The following is a 15,346-nucleotide window of genomic DNA, read 5'->3' as shown; positions in this document are numbered from 1 at the left end:
GATTTGTGAGTCTGAAGAGGGGATTATTCACTAGTATTGGACTTAGGGGCTAATATTGGACTTATGGACTTGATCTGGAGTGGGCTAGGAAAATTTCTTAAAACGCAATTACTTTTGATATAAAGCTCTTTATAATATACAAGTGTCTTCAGATTTGTTTCTCTAGCCAACCTGGCCTAACACATTATGCTACCGCATTAGAATTATAGCAAGTCCGTAAAGTTTAAATGTGTTTAACATATTTTAATATTGAAACTCAAATCCACTTACATATTCTTCACTCTCTGATGGAGGATTATTGTTGTCTGCTGAAGTAGTTACATCTAATGGTTTCTCAGATGTAGCGTCTGGGAATAAAAACTTAGGGAAAGAAAAAATAAATTCATGTTTTGATCCAAATTCTTACTTTTTTATGTATATAACTCACATATACCTTAACTTGTTATTGGTTTCACTGTTGAAACATGGAAATGCTCCATTATATTTGGCCAGATGGTTCTAAATGATCTCAAATGCTTTCTGTTTTTCCTTAAAATGTACACAGGGTTCCAATGACTAACCAATTTTTCAGAATCTGATTTCTTTAAAATAAACTATTGATACTGAGGCTGAACAGAAAGCAAAACTAAATCTCTCTTCATGCTTCCCCAAAGCCATGAAAATTAAAAAAAAAATTATTATTATAAACAAGTTAAAAAAAAGATTAAAAATTTAAAAACCAATATATTCACGAAGCTCAATGGAATTATATCACATGTACTCGAGTATAAGCCGACCCGAATATCCGCCAAGGAACCTAATTTTACCACAAAAACCACACAAAAAATAAAATATGCTGAAAAACTCGGATTATACAGTACATACATTTTATGTGAAAGACAAAATATTCCACCACCACTCTCTTTTAGTAGATAGTTTTAAAAAGTAGAAAGTAGCCCAAGCCTGTATTGACCTGTATACCTTTTTCATATGGCTTGTTTATACAAATCAATGGGTATGTCTGTGTGTGTGCGTGCTAGTAGCACCTCAGCATTGCGTTTCTCATCGGTGTCATTATTTAGCCATTCAAGTAACTCAAAGTTTCAAATAGGTACCACTGATAGCAGTTTACATTGGGCAAAAGCTCAAGGAAAATATTCTGTGTATATGTCAGTGAATTACATAATTTGAAAAAATCTTTATCTCATTTTTAAGAAGTAATCTTCCCTACAGAAATTTATTTATTCTTTTTATCACTGTACCTTTCTCACATGTTACAAAACATGCTGAAAGCCCTATTTCTAGGCACATTGTAAACATCTTATTCTCACACTATTGTGTGATGTAATACATACCCATGCACGTATTGTGCCTTACAAATATAAAAATGGAAAATTTAAGAATTTTGTTTAGATAAATGGCAAGGATAAGATTAACATTGTTTTCAACTCCTTTATTCTTTCATTACTTAACCGTTGCAATTTTCCAGGAGTCTCTTAATGCACAAGTTGGCATTTCTGATCCTAACTGCAATTGTGTAAGAGTAGTTCTCATTTATCAACGTCTTATTATCTGCCAGGCAGTAATAGAAGTTCCTTTAAAGTTCACAAAAATCTCCTAAGGTTTTATTACACTTGCTCATTTTCTAGACTAGCAAAATGAAGTGAAATGACTTGTTCACAGTGGAGTAGCAGATCAGGAGTAAACACTGGTGTGTGTGGCTTCAAGGATGGGCCCGGCCTAACAGGCTACACCTCGGTGCCACTCCAAACCTGCCCCTCCATCCTCCTTTTACTCCTCACTGTAAACTTCCTTTTCAATAACCTACGTCTGGTGTGAACCTTCTGTTTCACATAATACTAAAGTACACGATAAAGCTTCCGTTTCTCTCTCTTCATCTCATCTCTGTAAAGGAGCCCTTGTGGGGTACTAGGTTATGTGTTGGGCTGCTAATCATAAGGTCAGTAGTTTGAACTCACCAGCTGTTCCCAGGGAGAAAGACAAGGCTGATTGATTTACAGTCTCAGAAACTCAAGGAAGCAGTTCTACTCTGCCTTATAGGGCAACCAGACTTGTATTCTAACTACATTATACTGGGAACTGAGTGCGGAGACTCTTGTTTGCTTACTTTATATTCCCAATTCATCACTAGTCACATGGATGGAATTTGATAAACACATAGAGTCACACGAAGACACCGACATTTACTTACTAAGAGGATAGTATTGAGGACATCATTATTCAGTGGTGACTCTTCTCCACCTCTGTGTTTTTGTATTTTCTTCTTTGCAGTGTGTACCATATTAGAAACAGATAATTTATGAATTGGAACTGGTGCTGGCTCAGTCAGCTTTGACAAAGCATGAGTGATATCGGTAATTTCTATAAAATAGAAATGAATAAGAATTACATCATCTTTACTAGCAGATTTAAAGGCTTGAGTAAATTAATGATGGTAAAGAATATTTTAGTGGAGTGACTATATCGTCACATAATTATAAACTTTTAATATACATGCTCTGTTTTATATATAACAAAAATTAAATACAAATTACTTCTCAGCAGACTTCAAAGAAAAATCGCTAAGCTGTATTTTTAAGAACATTCTAGAGATTTAGTGGAAAGAACTTTTAAAATGCATTTTACATCTTTTAATAAGCACAGGGTGCAGTCTGGAAGTAAATGGTAAGATGTCTAAACCACCAAAATTTGTTTCACCAACTTAACTCAAAATCCGAAAATAAAAAGTTGCCGACAAATGTTCCAAAGCAAAAGGACTAGATAATTATCTTAAAAAGAAAAAGAACAGGTCACCTCGCCCATCTTCCTCAAACGTGGATCGTCCAAGAATCTCATCAGTTGACTCTTTACGACGACAAATTTTAAAAAACTCACTCACAAAATCACCTAGATAGAAAAAAAGTTATTTTTTCACACTTAACGGAAAGAAATCAATCCTATGAATTAAAGTATATGTGCTTTCCCAAAAGCTAGTAACTACGGTGTGACAGACAACGAAACCATTCAGTGTTTCCAGCTGAGAAGCCGGAGCAGAGCTCTATTCTGAAGGCTACCTTGCTCTCCCAGTCTATCCACGGCCCAATATCTTCACAACAACAACAACAACGACATCCAACAAACTGCTGAGAGCTCCTTCTACAATGAAAAGGAAAACAGAGACAATTGTACCCAATAATACTAGCTCTTACTATTGCAACTTGATGAGGCAAGTAGGATTCATTGCATCAAGTTCTAGAAATAATAAAAATATCACTACACACACATATGCCGCCTTCCTTTCCTAAACTAGCACCATATTAGCATTTATAATCCACTGAAAAAGTAGAAATAAAAGGAAACCGTTTCCACACGATTCAGAAATCAGGTTTAGGTTACTTCCGCTGTAATGGTCTGTTAATGATGTGCTTTGTGCCACATTTGAAGAACAGGGAAAGGGTTCAGTATCTTTACAGAGAGGCAATAGGGAGCTTTACCCCAAAAACTCGAGCTAAAAGGGAATCTTCCACACCAAAGTTAGACAGTTCAAATTATGGAGTACCTCTAAGTTCTAGAATTTTTAACCAGTAGTGAATAAGCCTATACTGTTTCCCTAAAATGTGGAAAAATCCTATAATCTAGTCATGAAAACCAGTCAAAAGGAGATAAATAATAACCTTGAAATGGAAATATATTTAATTAAAAACTCTGCAATTATCAGAAGTGGATGAAGAACAATAAGGAATTTGGAAAAAATTTAGTAAAGAAATGTAATTAATGACTGAGTGGCTAAAACAAAAGAAATCATTTATTATGAGCAGTGTTAAGTGTGAGGCACAAAGTGTGTGTTAAATGTGTGCTACACACGCTTACACACAGAATCTCTTATCAACCCTAAAAGGTCTGATCCTCTTAACAACCCTAAAAAACATCTACAATTACTATCTCTACTCTACTGGTGGAAACACTGCGGCTTGAAGAGATTAGGTAAACTGTCAAAACGGGTGATTTGAATCAAGGTTTGGCCAATTTCAGAGTTCTTAACAGCGATACTATTCTGGCTCCCTTATGTTGCAGACAGATTTACTATACGAGAGCTTCACAAAGTTTGTGTAAAAGTCCTTCTTTTAATTCCATTTTCCAACAAAACTCAGTCCATAGGGCAAGTGCTAGTTAGCATCTGATCAATAAAGAATAAAATGGCTGCATGGTGATTTGGGTGAATGTAAGAATTTGAGAAAATGGTCACGTGCATAAGAAAGGGCAGGAAAAGAACAATGAGAAGGACCCGTGAAAGAAACATACCATTAGACATGGTAAGCGGAGACAATTCCAGATTGGGGTATAGTCATATTATCTGCCTCAAGTAAAACCACACATTTAGGGGATTTGGTTTCTAGGTTTGGAAGTTTAGGGTGACAGTTTCATGGGGCTTTTCGGTTAGTTAGCTTAATATACTATTTGGTGTTTCTGTTCTACCTCCTACAGTAGTAACCCACCACAATGAATGCTAATGCGACCAGAACATATTCGTCAGCCTAGGTGCAGCCACTTTGGCAATGTAGCCATACTGTATTAATTAGCCTGAGTGTAGCCATTTTGTATTGACCCAAGCGTGTCTACTCTGCAACTACTGTACTTCCTTCTAAACTGCTGAGCTGTTGCCATTTATTTTTGAAATTGCTGGTGTTGTTTGTAAACCCCCCTTTTATAAGTTATTTTTTCATATAGCATGACGTCACCCGCCCTTGTACCCTGTAAACTCCACAATATAAAAACCTCCCTCTTTTAGCATTCGGGGTAGTGGGTGAATTAGGCTCTAGCTACCCTTTGACCACCAGCCAATAAAGGCTTATTAACTTTACTTAAAGTTGCGTGTAGGTTAAATGATCTTGATCGGGTAGTACAGTAGTTCACTGTGTAGTGACTGGGGTCTTGAAAGCTTGCAAGTAGCCATCTCAGGGACAAACGGTCTCTATTTTCCTGGAGTAACAAAGGAAGGAGAATCAGGGATAGGGGAAAAAGCGATATGTGTGGCTAACTGCCTCCATGAACACCTGCCTCTTTTACCAGGAATTCAAGAAAAGGAGATGGTACCCAGTGACCCTTACCAAACATTTGATGCATGATTCCACAGAAGAATCCTTATCAAAAAGGGGAAAAAGTAAAACAATTACAAATTCTCATGAACTGTAGACTTTTCAGAGCCCTGGAGGGTATATGAAGTCCTGAAACTACGGTTAAGAGATAATCTTTAAACCTTAAACCCAAAAATTCCCTAAACCATAGGCTCCCAAACTTACTTGGCCTACCACTTCCCTTTCAGGGAGGGGGAAAATCACATAGTGCTCTGCTGACAATTAAACACGTCTATACTCTATCCCAGAATGCAGGGTAAGGTACAGGGACGTGCCTTTGCAGCCTCTGCATCATTCCTGGCCTCTGCCCACCTCTCCCCACAAGGGGTGGCATTTGCCACTCTGGGAATCATTGTCCTAAACAAAAAATATCACTTTAAGCTTTCTTAAAAACAATTATCTGCCTGAAGCATTATGCTCTTTTAAGAACGACCTACATGGGATTCAAAGTGACAACAGCATTCAAAACATCAGACAGGAGGCGGCATGGGCGCACCGAGTTTATAATGATATACGAATAATTCACAAAACGGGGAGATATCTGTACAACTCGAAGACTATAATCCATGTCATTAAATTGTAAACATGGAAACTGCCAGATTGGTGTTATATTCTGCTGTTCATAGGCTCAACAACAAAATAAATAAACTCTAGGGGGGGGGGGGGCGGTAAAACCTGTCTGAACAGTAACTGATGTTTTCCAAAGTCCTTTCATTTATGTTATTTCACTGCATTCTTAAACAAAATCCCATCAAGAGAACAAGATTATTCATATTCCTTTTCTTAAATCAGGAAGAGCCATGGTAGCATAATGGGTTATGAATTGGGCTGCTAGCCACAAGGTCAGCAGTTCGAAATGACCAGGTAGAAAGATGAAGCTTCCAACTTCTGCAAAGAATTAGTGTCAGGAGGGTCACTATGAGTTGGAATCGACTCAGTAGAAGTGAGTTTGGTTTTCTGAGTTTGCTCTTAAACCACTAAACAGGTGTGCTCTCAGAGACCTAATCCCACACTTCTGTATAAAGCGAATAGTTTTAGATAAGGATTTAGAAAAGCTAAATAAGAATTGAACTTGAATGCTTTAAGAATTGAGTTTAGAATCTGATTCTACTTTGTTTATACTGATTTCTCCTGCTAATGATTTATAGAAATGATTTTGGGAAGTATAAAATAGAGAGCTCGTAAGCCGACGTGCCTCCAGCCATGAATTTGATCTTTAGGTATGCCCCACTCAGTGCTTTGGTCTTTGTCAGAGGATTTGTTTCTCTAGTCAACCCAGACTAACATATTATTGTTGAAATCAGTGCTCTTCTCATCACGCACCACATTGTGGGCCACGCGGACAAGAGAAGGCAAAGAGGACTCCATAAACCAAATGGAAGACGCAGACTCTGTGACATAGCAAGATGGAAAGGGTACAATATAAAATCATCAGACAAATAAAATTCAGGTAATGAGGAAGTACTAGATCATTCTGAGGTGTAGACAGGTTAAAATGGAAAGACACTTTGAATTTGAAATCCTGCTAGTACTGGAAAAAGATTCCCTGCTAATGGCAAATATATAAACAGCAAAGCAAAACAGAAAAAAATGTTTCTTGAGGAAGAAGCAAATGTAAAAAATAATTTTGGATAGCAGAACAATGCATGAACAAATTCAATCTTCTTGATTTGGAAGTTAGGCAGATTGGTGACATTTTGGGGAAGAAATACAGTATATCATACCTAACAAACACTGAGGATTCTCTGCTTTCCGAACTCTGACAGACCAGTGGGGAGCCTGAAGAGGATCCAAATCACTAAAAAGCAAAAAGATAAAACAGAAGATTCCAATTATGACAATCTGTAAGAATGGTGAACCGATCAAGTCACAGTCTTATGCAAACACTACACAGAAGGACAAGAAGTCCATTTTGCCTCCCTTAAACTTGCTGTTTCCTAGGTGTCTAAGGCCATTTTAATAAGTTTAAGGAAAAAACTCTTAAATAAAATCTCTTAGGCAAAAACCCGTAAAAACAAAAACCAAAATGAACAAGAACTATGCAAAGCAGCAGCAGTGGAAACTGACAACTTCATGTGAGAATTAAGGAACTCATGGTAGTGACACAAGGTTAAGTGCACTTTGCTGCTGCTACCTGCGAGGTAAGAGGTGTGAAACCATCAGTCATTTCACAGGAGAAAACACCTGCAATCTGCTCCTCCCGGGGAGGACAGCCTAGGAAACTCTATGGAGTAGTTCAACTTTGTCACATACCTTCACTGTAAGTTGGAATCAATTCTAGAGCACACAAAAACATTGCGAGAATAACATTTAAAAAATAATATTGTAAGCAACTTCCAATATAATTTTATCTGCATTTTAAAGAATGCAAGTTAAAAAAAAAAGAAAAGAAAAAAATGTGATTAATCCCGTCTCAAACAAACCAGAGTTAAGAGGATTTCAAACCGAGTTATAATGTGCCATATCTCAGACTGCTTACAGGTAATCTTTTTTCCCTTAAATCAACTAAGATTCAGGTTGTTCATTATCTGTGAACTATGGTTTCACCCTGAAAGTCAGCACCCTGAATTTCATTTCTAATCCATATTAATCTGTCAAAAAAGTAACCTTAAAAAATCAATCTTTTTAGAGAGATTAAAAAGAAAGGGAAGATTGCTAACTACAAAATGTATTTTACTGATTTTTCTAGATCTTAACGTACTGCTCGTAACATACTTACGAATAAACATCATTATCCACAATTATCCCTTCAGTCAGGTGAGGCCACGTCGTTGCTAAATGAAGTTCACTAAAATACAGAAAACATAAAGCATACCCCAAAGCTTAAAATTGTACAAGCTCTCTAATCAAAAATCACTTTGATAGGAACAAGCAATAACGATCTTATCAACTTTGAATACTTTATTTTAAAACGCCTTTTTTTTAAGTTACAGAGAAAAGCCTAGATGAACAGATTATCAGTTGTCAGTCTCTACTTACATCATTACATTCATCCCAGCTGGTGAGAGTAGTAATTAAGCATCACAATTTCAATATAAAATTAAAAAGTAAAACAGTCCCATAACTCAAATCAGAGATTGAAATCTTCACTTAATACATGGTTCTCAACCTGTGGGTTGCGACCCCTTTGGGATCGAACAACCCTTTTACAGGGGTTGCCTAGGGCCATTGGAAAAAACATATTTCCAATGGTCTTAGGAACCAAGACACCGGTGGAAAGGGGGAACTCATTACAAACATGTGACCTCCTACCTGGGAGATGGACAACAGAAAAGTAGGTGAAGGGAGACGTCGGACAGTGTAAGATATGAAAAAAAAAATTTATAAATTAAAAAGGGTTCATGAGGGAGGGGGAAAAATGAGGAGCTGATGCCAGGGGCTTAAGTGGAGAGCAAATGTTTTGAGAGTGATGAGGGTGATGAATGTGCCAATGTGCTTTACACAACTGATGTATGTCTGGATTGTGATGATAGTTGTATATGACCCTAAATAATTTTTTAAAATGAAATGTACAAATGTGCTTGACATAATGGATGTGTGTATGGATTATGGTTAAGAGTTGTATGAGCTCCCAACTAAATGACTTAAAAAAAAAACAAAAACTGTAAGAGCCCCAGTAAAATGATTAAAAAAAAACCGAGACATCGCTCCTATATCTGTCTCCAGGCGGGTCTGCCCACATGCAGATACGCCCCTATACAAGTACCCAGCGGGAAGACTGTTACCCATGCTACACTCTGCTTCAAGACAAAATTTCATTTATCTGTAATTCGAAATAAATATTTCAAAATATATAATTACATATTGTTTTGTGATTAAGCATTATGCTTTAATTATGGTCAATTTGTAAAAATGAAAATACATGCTGCATATCAGATAATTACATTATGATTCATAACAGCAAAATTACAGTTATGAAGTAGTAATGAAAATAATTTTATGGTTGGGGGTTACCACATGAGGAACTGTATTAAAGGGTCACAGCATTAGGACGGTTGAGAACCACTGACCTAATAGGATCTTCACAAGCACCAAATGGTAATTTGCCAAATTCCAGGCCTCCAACTTCTCCTCCTACAAGGGCATCTATATCTAAACAAAAGAGATTTTTCTATTATTGGTCAACAAATCGAGAGGTAAAAATCTAATCTCTTATAGGTAAGCTCACTGGGCGATCATAGGTTTGAAAGTGCACACACTCTGTCATTCAGTCATCGTGACCCCTGTGAGTTTCCAAGACTATAAAGTGCTGCTGGGAGTAGGAAACCCAGTCTCTCTTCTGTGGAGCTGCTGGTGATTTTGAACTATTGACCATGTGGATGGCAGCCCAACCTATAACCACAACACCGCGATTTACACTGAGAAGACAATAAAAGGGACCCATCTTTTACCTACTTGTCTAGTGCTTCATTCATACTATTTGAACCTTCTGAAGTATGCCTCAGGCACTACACAATCAACAACATTATTACTAATGATGGCAGCGTATGTACAAATGTGCTTGATACAATTGTTGGATTATTATGAAGAGCTGTGAGAGCCCCCAATGAAATTATCTAAAATAAAGATTACTATAATTTAAAAATGTGTTTAATACCACCAAAATTAAGATCATCCAAGTATTAAAAATTGAATCACTTCAGGGGATAAAAAGAGGAGCTGACTGATACCAAGGGCTCAAGTAGGAAAAAAGTTTTGGAAATGTTGACAGCAACATATAAACAGTGCGCTTAAAAAAAATCACCTCCTACATCTATCAGTTTTGTTGTCAATAATTTATAAATAGCAAATTAGCAAAGTTCTCATCATTGATAAGATTATATTGAGAAGACATGGAAATATTAAAGTTCAGGAAAGACTCTCCACTATACTAGTAGTACCCCTCCAAAAGAAGTAGCAAATAACCAATATTTCTCCTTGAACTAATACAAATGGTTGTTTGTAATTATTCACACTAATTTGGGGAATTCCTAAAATTAAATCTACCATTGAGTTAGAAACCCTCCCCAGGTTTTCTAATACCAATTTTTATATTTACCCCCTAACTAAATTATTAAAGTTAAGTCATTTAATATGGCTCAACTGCTTGGTTTAAGAGTTTTTTTTAAGTCAATTTTATTCCATTTTGCAAATAAAAAATGGTTACAAAAATAAAGATCATAATGACTAGCTTTATTACAAGATGTGAATTTTTAATGAGCTCCTAATTTATAAGCATATTACAGTAAGTTAGCAAGTTAAAAATTATTACTAGACTGGAACGGAAAAGAGTTTTTAACTGAATTGAAAGTTGAGAAGCAACCTTATGGACCTAAATTAATGTGGCATTTGTAGTTCCACTGTTTTTGTCTTCCCCAACTTTATCATTTGTTAGCCATGTTCCTTTGGGACAGTTACTTCTGTTCTCGATAGAACAAAGATAATAGTATCTGTCATAAAGGTGAGGAGTCCTAATGGCATAGTGGTTACCCATTGGGTTGTAATCCACAAGGTCTCCAGTTCGAAACCACTAGCCAGGTCCTCAGTTGAAAGACTTGGCTTTCTACTCCCATCAACAGTCACAGTCTGGAAAACTCACAGAGGCAGTTCTACACTGTCATACAGGGTCGCTATAAGTGGGCATTGACTTGATGGCAGTGAGTTTTTTTAGGTCTTTTTTTGCTTGTTCATAAAGGTAAATGAGAATGTAAACCGGTAAATCATTAGTATTTTACTAGCTTGAAAACATTTTTTAGTCTAATGTCTCCAAACAGAAAGAAACTAAAATATCATTCTTTATTATTTACTTTTGTTCCCTCCAAGCAAACTCACTGATATTGAGTCAATGCTGACTCACAGCGGCCCTGTGAGTTTCCAAGACCATGACTGCTTACGGGAGTAGAAAGCCCTGTCTTTCTCCCATAGAGCAGCTGGTTTGGAAATATCTACCTTGCAGATTTCTACCCAACACATATGCCACCAGAGTTCCTATGTTTTTGTTCCTAGAAGTTGATTCTTTTTAGGATTGAAAATATTAAATTAGTAGGCATGGGATAATGCTAAAATTAATGTAGTACATATTTAGCTTTTTGCAGTTCTATTGTTTTATGTATGTCTGAATAATTTGAAACTAATGGACATTTTTAAAACTACATCTAAACTACAGTCATGGTCTTATTAATGATTTACCAATTTAGACTGTTGACGTCATTCATTGAATGTGCTTGAATATAATTATAATTACATGTGGGAGAAACACCAAAGAACCAGAAACCTTAGTTGATTAAGCCATATGCCCATTAAATTGAGCTGCTCTAGAATTTTAGGTAATAACTTGTTTGTGTCTCTAGAGCAATGGTTCTCAACCTGTGGGTCATGACCCCTTTGGGGGATTGAATGACCCTTTCACAGGGGTCGCCTGATTCATAACAGTAGCCAAATTATAGTTATGAAATAGCAACAAAAAATTTTTATGCGTGGGGAAAGGAGTCGCAGCATTAGGAAGGTTGAGTACCACTGCTTTAGAGCAACCTGGCATACTACAGGTTAATAATTAATGATCATTGAATAAATCAATATATCAATGACTAAGCAGTAGGCAAACTGATTTTGACTACATTTTTACAAAATGCAAGTTTAAGGAAAATATTCTACAGCACTAACCATCTGTTACTGCACATATACGTCTCCCCTCCTCTCTACAGTGCTATATTTTTTTCACTTAGAAGGGTAGATTTTAAAAATTATGTTCTAATATCAGACAATCTAATTGTTTACTAAACACAAATTTACATGATTGCTTACATCAGGGAATGCTTTATAAATAATACGAGCTTTTAAAGACAGATTGTCAAATACAGATTATCACTGCCTCTAGAACAATCTACATAGCTTTTTATTTAAGAGAAAAAAAGAAATCTAAAACGAATGACAAATATTTCTAATTTTAAATACTAGATATAAACATATTTTCTTCTGTATATACATTCAGTAAGTTAAGTACATCTCTAAATGATCTTACCTGGAGGTTGCTGGGGCCAAAAATACTGCTGCCAATCCTGAAGTACATAGGTAAGTCGAATAGCAATACTCACTGGAGGCAATGGAGTTAAAGGGCACCCCTAGGAGAAATACACATAAAGTTCATGCAATACAAATGTGAAGAATACTGCCAAAAGAACAGACAAATCTGTCTTGGAAGAAGTACAGCCAGAATACTCTTTAGAGGCAAGGATGGCAAGACTTTGTCTCACTTATTTTGGACACGTTATCAGGAAAGCGCAATCTCTGGTGAAGAACCTCATGCTTGGTCAAGTGGATGACAGTGAAAAAGAGGAAGGCCCTTGACTAACACAGTGGCTTCAACAATGGGCTCAAGTATTACAAAAATTGTGAGGATGGTACAGGAGCAGACATTGTTATGTTCTATTGTACAGAGACAACTACGAGCCAAAACCGACTCACTGGTACCTAACAACAACAACAAAATAAGGTTATGTTTGAGGAGATGATGTATTTTCTTTTAAATTAAAATAAGCTCAAATTAAAGCATGAATTTAACCAAACTTTTAGATTACAACATGAAAGTAGGTTATATTAACAGTGAGTCACAGAATACTTGTCTTTAAATTCCATGATAATCATACAAATGTTATCTGCAAGCAGCCTAGGAGCTCAGCTTCCTTCATAACGCTACACCCACACCTATATTAATCGTGAATGCTCACAGGACCCCCTAGAGGTCTGGGGACTATGAATAGAGTATTTTGTGCATCCAACAACTTGCATTTTGCTGTTGCTGCTGCTGGTCAAAGGAACAAGAGACAGTGAGTCAGCGGGAACATCTAGAAATGCCATGACGAGCTTTAACTGCAGGGGAAAGAAGCTCAATCTGAATTCACAATATAAGGTGATTGCCCCAAAAGGCCAATTCAATCTCTGGCTGCTATATACTGGACGAGTAAGATGGTCAGAATATATATACACACAACATTTTTTGTCAGACTTAGGTATTAAATGAGAGTTTGACCAATAATAAGGTTCAAATGGTCTAGTTACCTAAGATCACGTTGACCTACAAGTTTTCCTTTAGACACAAAGCAACATACATAATTATGAGGTGGCTTCAAAAGACTCACAGAAAAATTTAACCATCTTTTAGTCCATTTGTCCATTACCTTGGACAGCAGTTTGAAACCACCAGCTCCATTAAGGGAGTATGATGAGGCTTTCTACTCAAAAAGATTGCAGTTTTGGAAACCCACAGAAGCAGTTCTACTCTGTTCTATAGGATGACCATGAGTTGGACTGACTTGCTGGCAGTGTCCTTGGTTTGGTTTTTGATACAAGAGGAACCAAAAAATAAATAACCGGGATCAGGCATAGACATCTTTACAGACCCATCAAAAGGCACAGAAAACCCAAAGTGATGAGTGGTGGAAATACCTGCAGGGCTCCAGGTGTGGAAGAAGGAAGTAAAGTCCAAAATTATAAACTATGTATCAGATAAAGCAAACGTATTCTATCCAGGGTAAGGGTATTTCAATATTATCTGCTTAAGGTAGACACCCTGGGCAGAGCAACTCATGCTTGGTACCAAAGGCTTAATTGGAAATTCTAATTCTGTGTGGAGACAACAAAAAAAAAATCCGCTCTCTCTGGTCAGCAAGCAACCTAATGATTATAAGACTACATACATAGGGACAAGGGAACGAGTGGTTCAAAACCAGTAGAGGGAGGAGATGGGAAGACTGGTAGGGAGTGAACAAGGGCAAGGTAACTGAGAGGAATTACTGAAACCAGAATGAAGGCTGAACATGGTAGTGGGACAGGAGGAAAGGGTAAGGAAATAGAGGTAAGGCATAGGGTATACATAGAAGCCTAAATACAGATATGTACATATGTAAATATATTTATGACTATGGGGGTAATAGACCTATGTGCATAAATTTATAGGTTCAGTAGTAGGGTAGCAGGTGGACATTAGGTCTCTTTGCGTGCATTCCCTCAATACAATAGCACCTTGCTCAGCTAAACGGTCATTCCATGATACCCACCTCCCTGACATGATCGCTGAAGACAGAGGTGTGCATAAGCAAATGTGGTGAAGAAAGCTGATGGTGCCCGGCTATCAAAAAGATGTCGCATCTAGAGTCTTAAAGGCTTGAAGGCAAACAAGCGGCCATCTAGCTCGGAAGCAACAAAGCCCACAGAGAAGAAGCGCACAAGCCTAAGTGAATACAAGGTGTTGAAGGGATCAGGTAGCAGACACCAAAGAACAAAAAACATCATTGTGTGATCACCTTCCCCACATAAATGCTGAAGATGAATGTATGCATAAGTAAGTGTGGTAAAGAAGGCTGATGGTGCCCGGCTACTGAGAGACATAGCAACTGGGGTCTTAAAGGCTTTAAAGTAAACAAGTGCTCATCTATTCCAGAAGCAACAAAGCCCACATGGAAGCATCAGACCAACATGTGTGATCATGAAGGGCTGAGGAAACCAGGTTTCAAGCAACAAAGGCGGGGGGGGGGGGGAAATCATCACATCACCATGAATGAGGGGAGTGCATGATGGGGACCCAATGCTCAGCTGTAGAAAACTGGACATCCTTTGCAGAGGGGTAGTGGGGAGGAGATGAGTCACCCAGGGTTCAGTGTAGCAATAATGAAACTCACAACCTTCCTCTAGTTCTTAAACGCTCTCCCTCCCCCCCAACTATCATGATCCCAATTCTAGTTTGCAAACCTGGTTAGGCCAGAGGATGCACAGCGGTACAGTTGGGATCTGGAAACACAGGGAATCTAGGACAGATGAACCCCTCAGGGCCAATGGTGAGAGTGGCAATACCTGGAGGGAAGGGGGGTGGGGAGAAAGGGAGAACCGATCTTGGGTATCTACATGTAATCTCCTCTCTGGGGGATGGGCAACAGGAAAGTGAGTGCAGGAAGACACTGGGCAGTGTAAGGTAGGATAAAATAATAATTTATAAATTATTAAGGGTTCATGAGGGAAGGGGGAGCAGGGAGGGAAGGTGAGGGGAAAAAGGGAAATGAGCTGATTCCAGGAACCCAAGCGGAAGGCGAATTTTGAGAATGATGAAGGCAATGAATGTGTAAGGGTGCCTTATTCAATTGATGTACGGATTGTGATAAGAATTGTATGAGGCTCAATAAAATGATTATTTTAAAGACTACATATGTAATACCAGTAACATCAGAGAGCAAAAAGCTCCAAACATCATTTTAAGCTGT

The 15,346-nt window shown here is 37.5% G+C and overlaps 1 protein-coding gene across 1 annotated transcript in view; it reads right to left on the bottom strand.

Annotated features, from left to right (window-relative positions):
• The window catches only part of RAB3GAP1 (RAB3 GTPase activating protein catalytic subunit 1), a 110,191-nt gene that overhangs the window by 32,694 nt on the left and 62,151 nt on the right, over positions 1 to 15,346 (bottom strand). Inside the window, exons 8-14 of the mRNA XM_075530295.1 lie at positions 12,115 to 12,214; positions 9,125 to 9,206; positions 7,834 to 7,902; positions 6,839 to 6,912; positions 2,794 to 2,886; positions 2,192 to 2,361; positions 271 to 360 (exon numbers count right to left, since the gene is read on the bottom strand). Of these exons, the coding sequence (XP_075386410.1) occupies positions 271 to 360; positions 2,192 to 2,361; positions 2,794 to 2,886; positions 6,839 to 6,912; positions 7,834 to 7,902; positions 9,125 to 9,206; positions 12,115 to 12,214 (678 nt within the window). The remainder of the gene's footprint in view (positions 1 to 270; positions 361 to 2,191; positions 2,362 to 2,793; positions 2,887 to 6,838; positions 6,913 to 7,833; positions 7,903 to 9,124; positions 9,207 to 12,114; positions 12,215 to 15,346) is intronic.

The sequence above is a fragment of the Tenrec ecaudatus genome, chromosome 13 (genome assembly GCF_050624435.1).
Source record: "Tenrec ecaudatus isolate mTenEca1 chromosome 13, mTenEca1.hap1, whole genome shotgun sequence".
Taxonomy (NCBI): Eukaryota; Metazoa; Chordata; class Mammalia; order Afrosoricida; family Tenrecidae; genus Tenrec; species Tenrec ecaudatus.
This window is presented reverse-complemented; position numbering and strand designations above follow the sequence as displayed.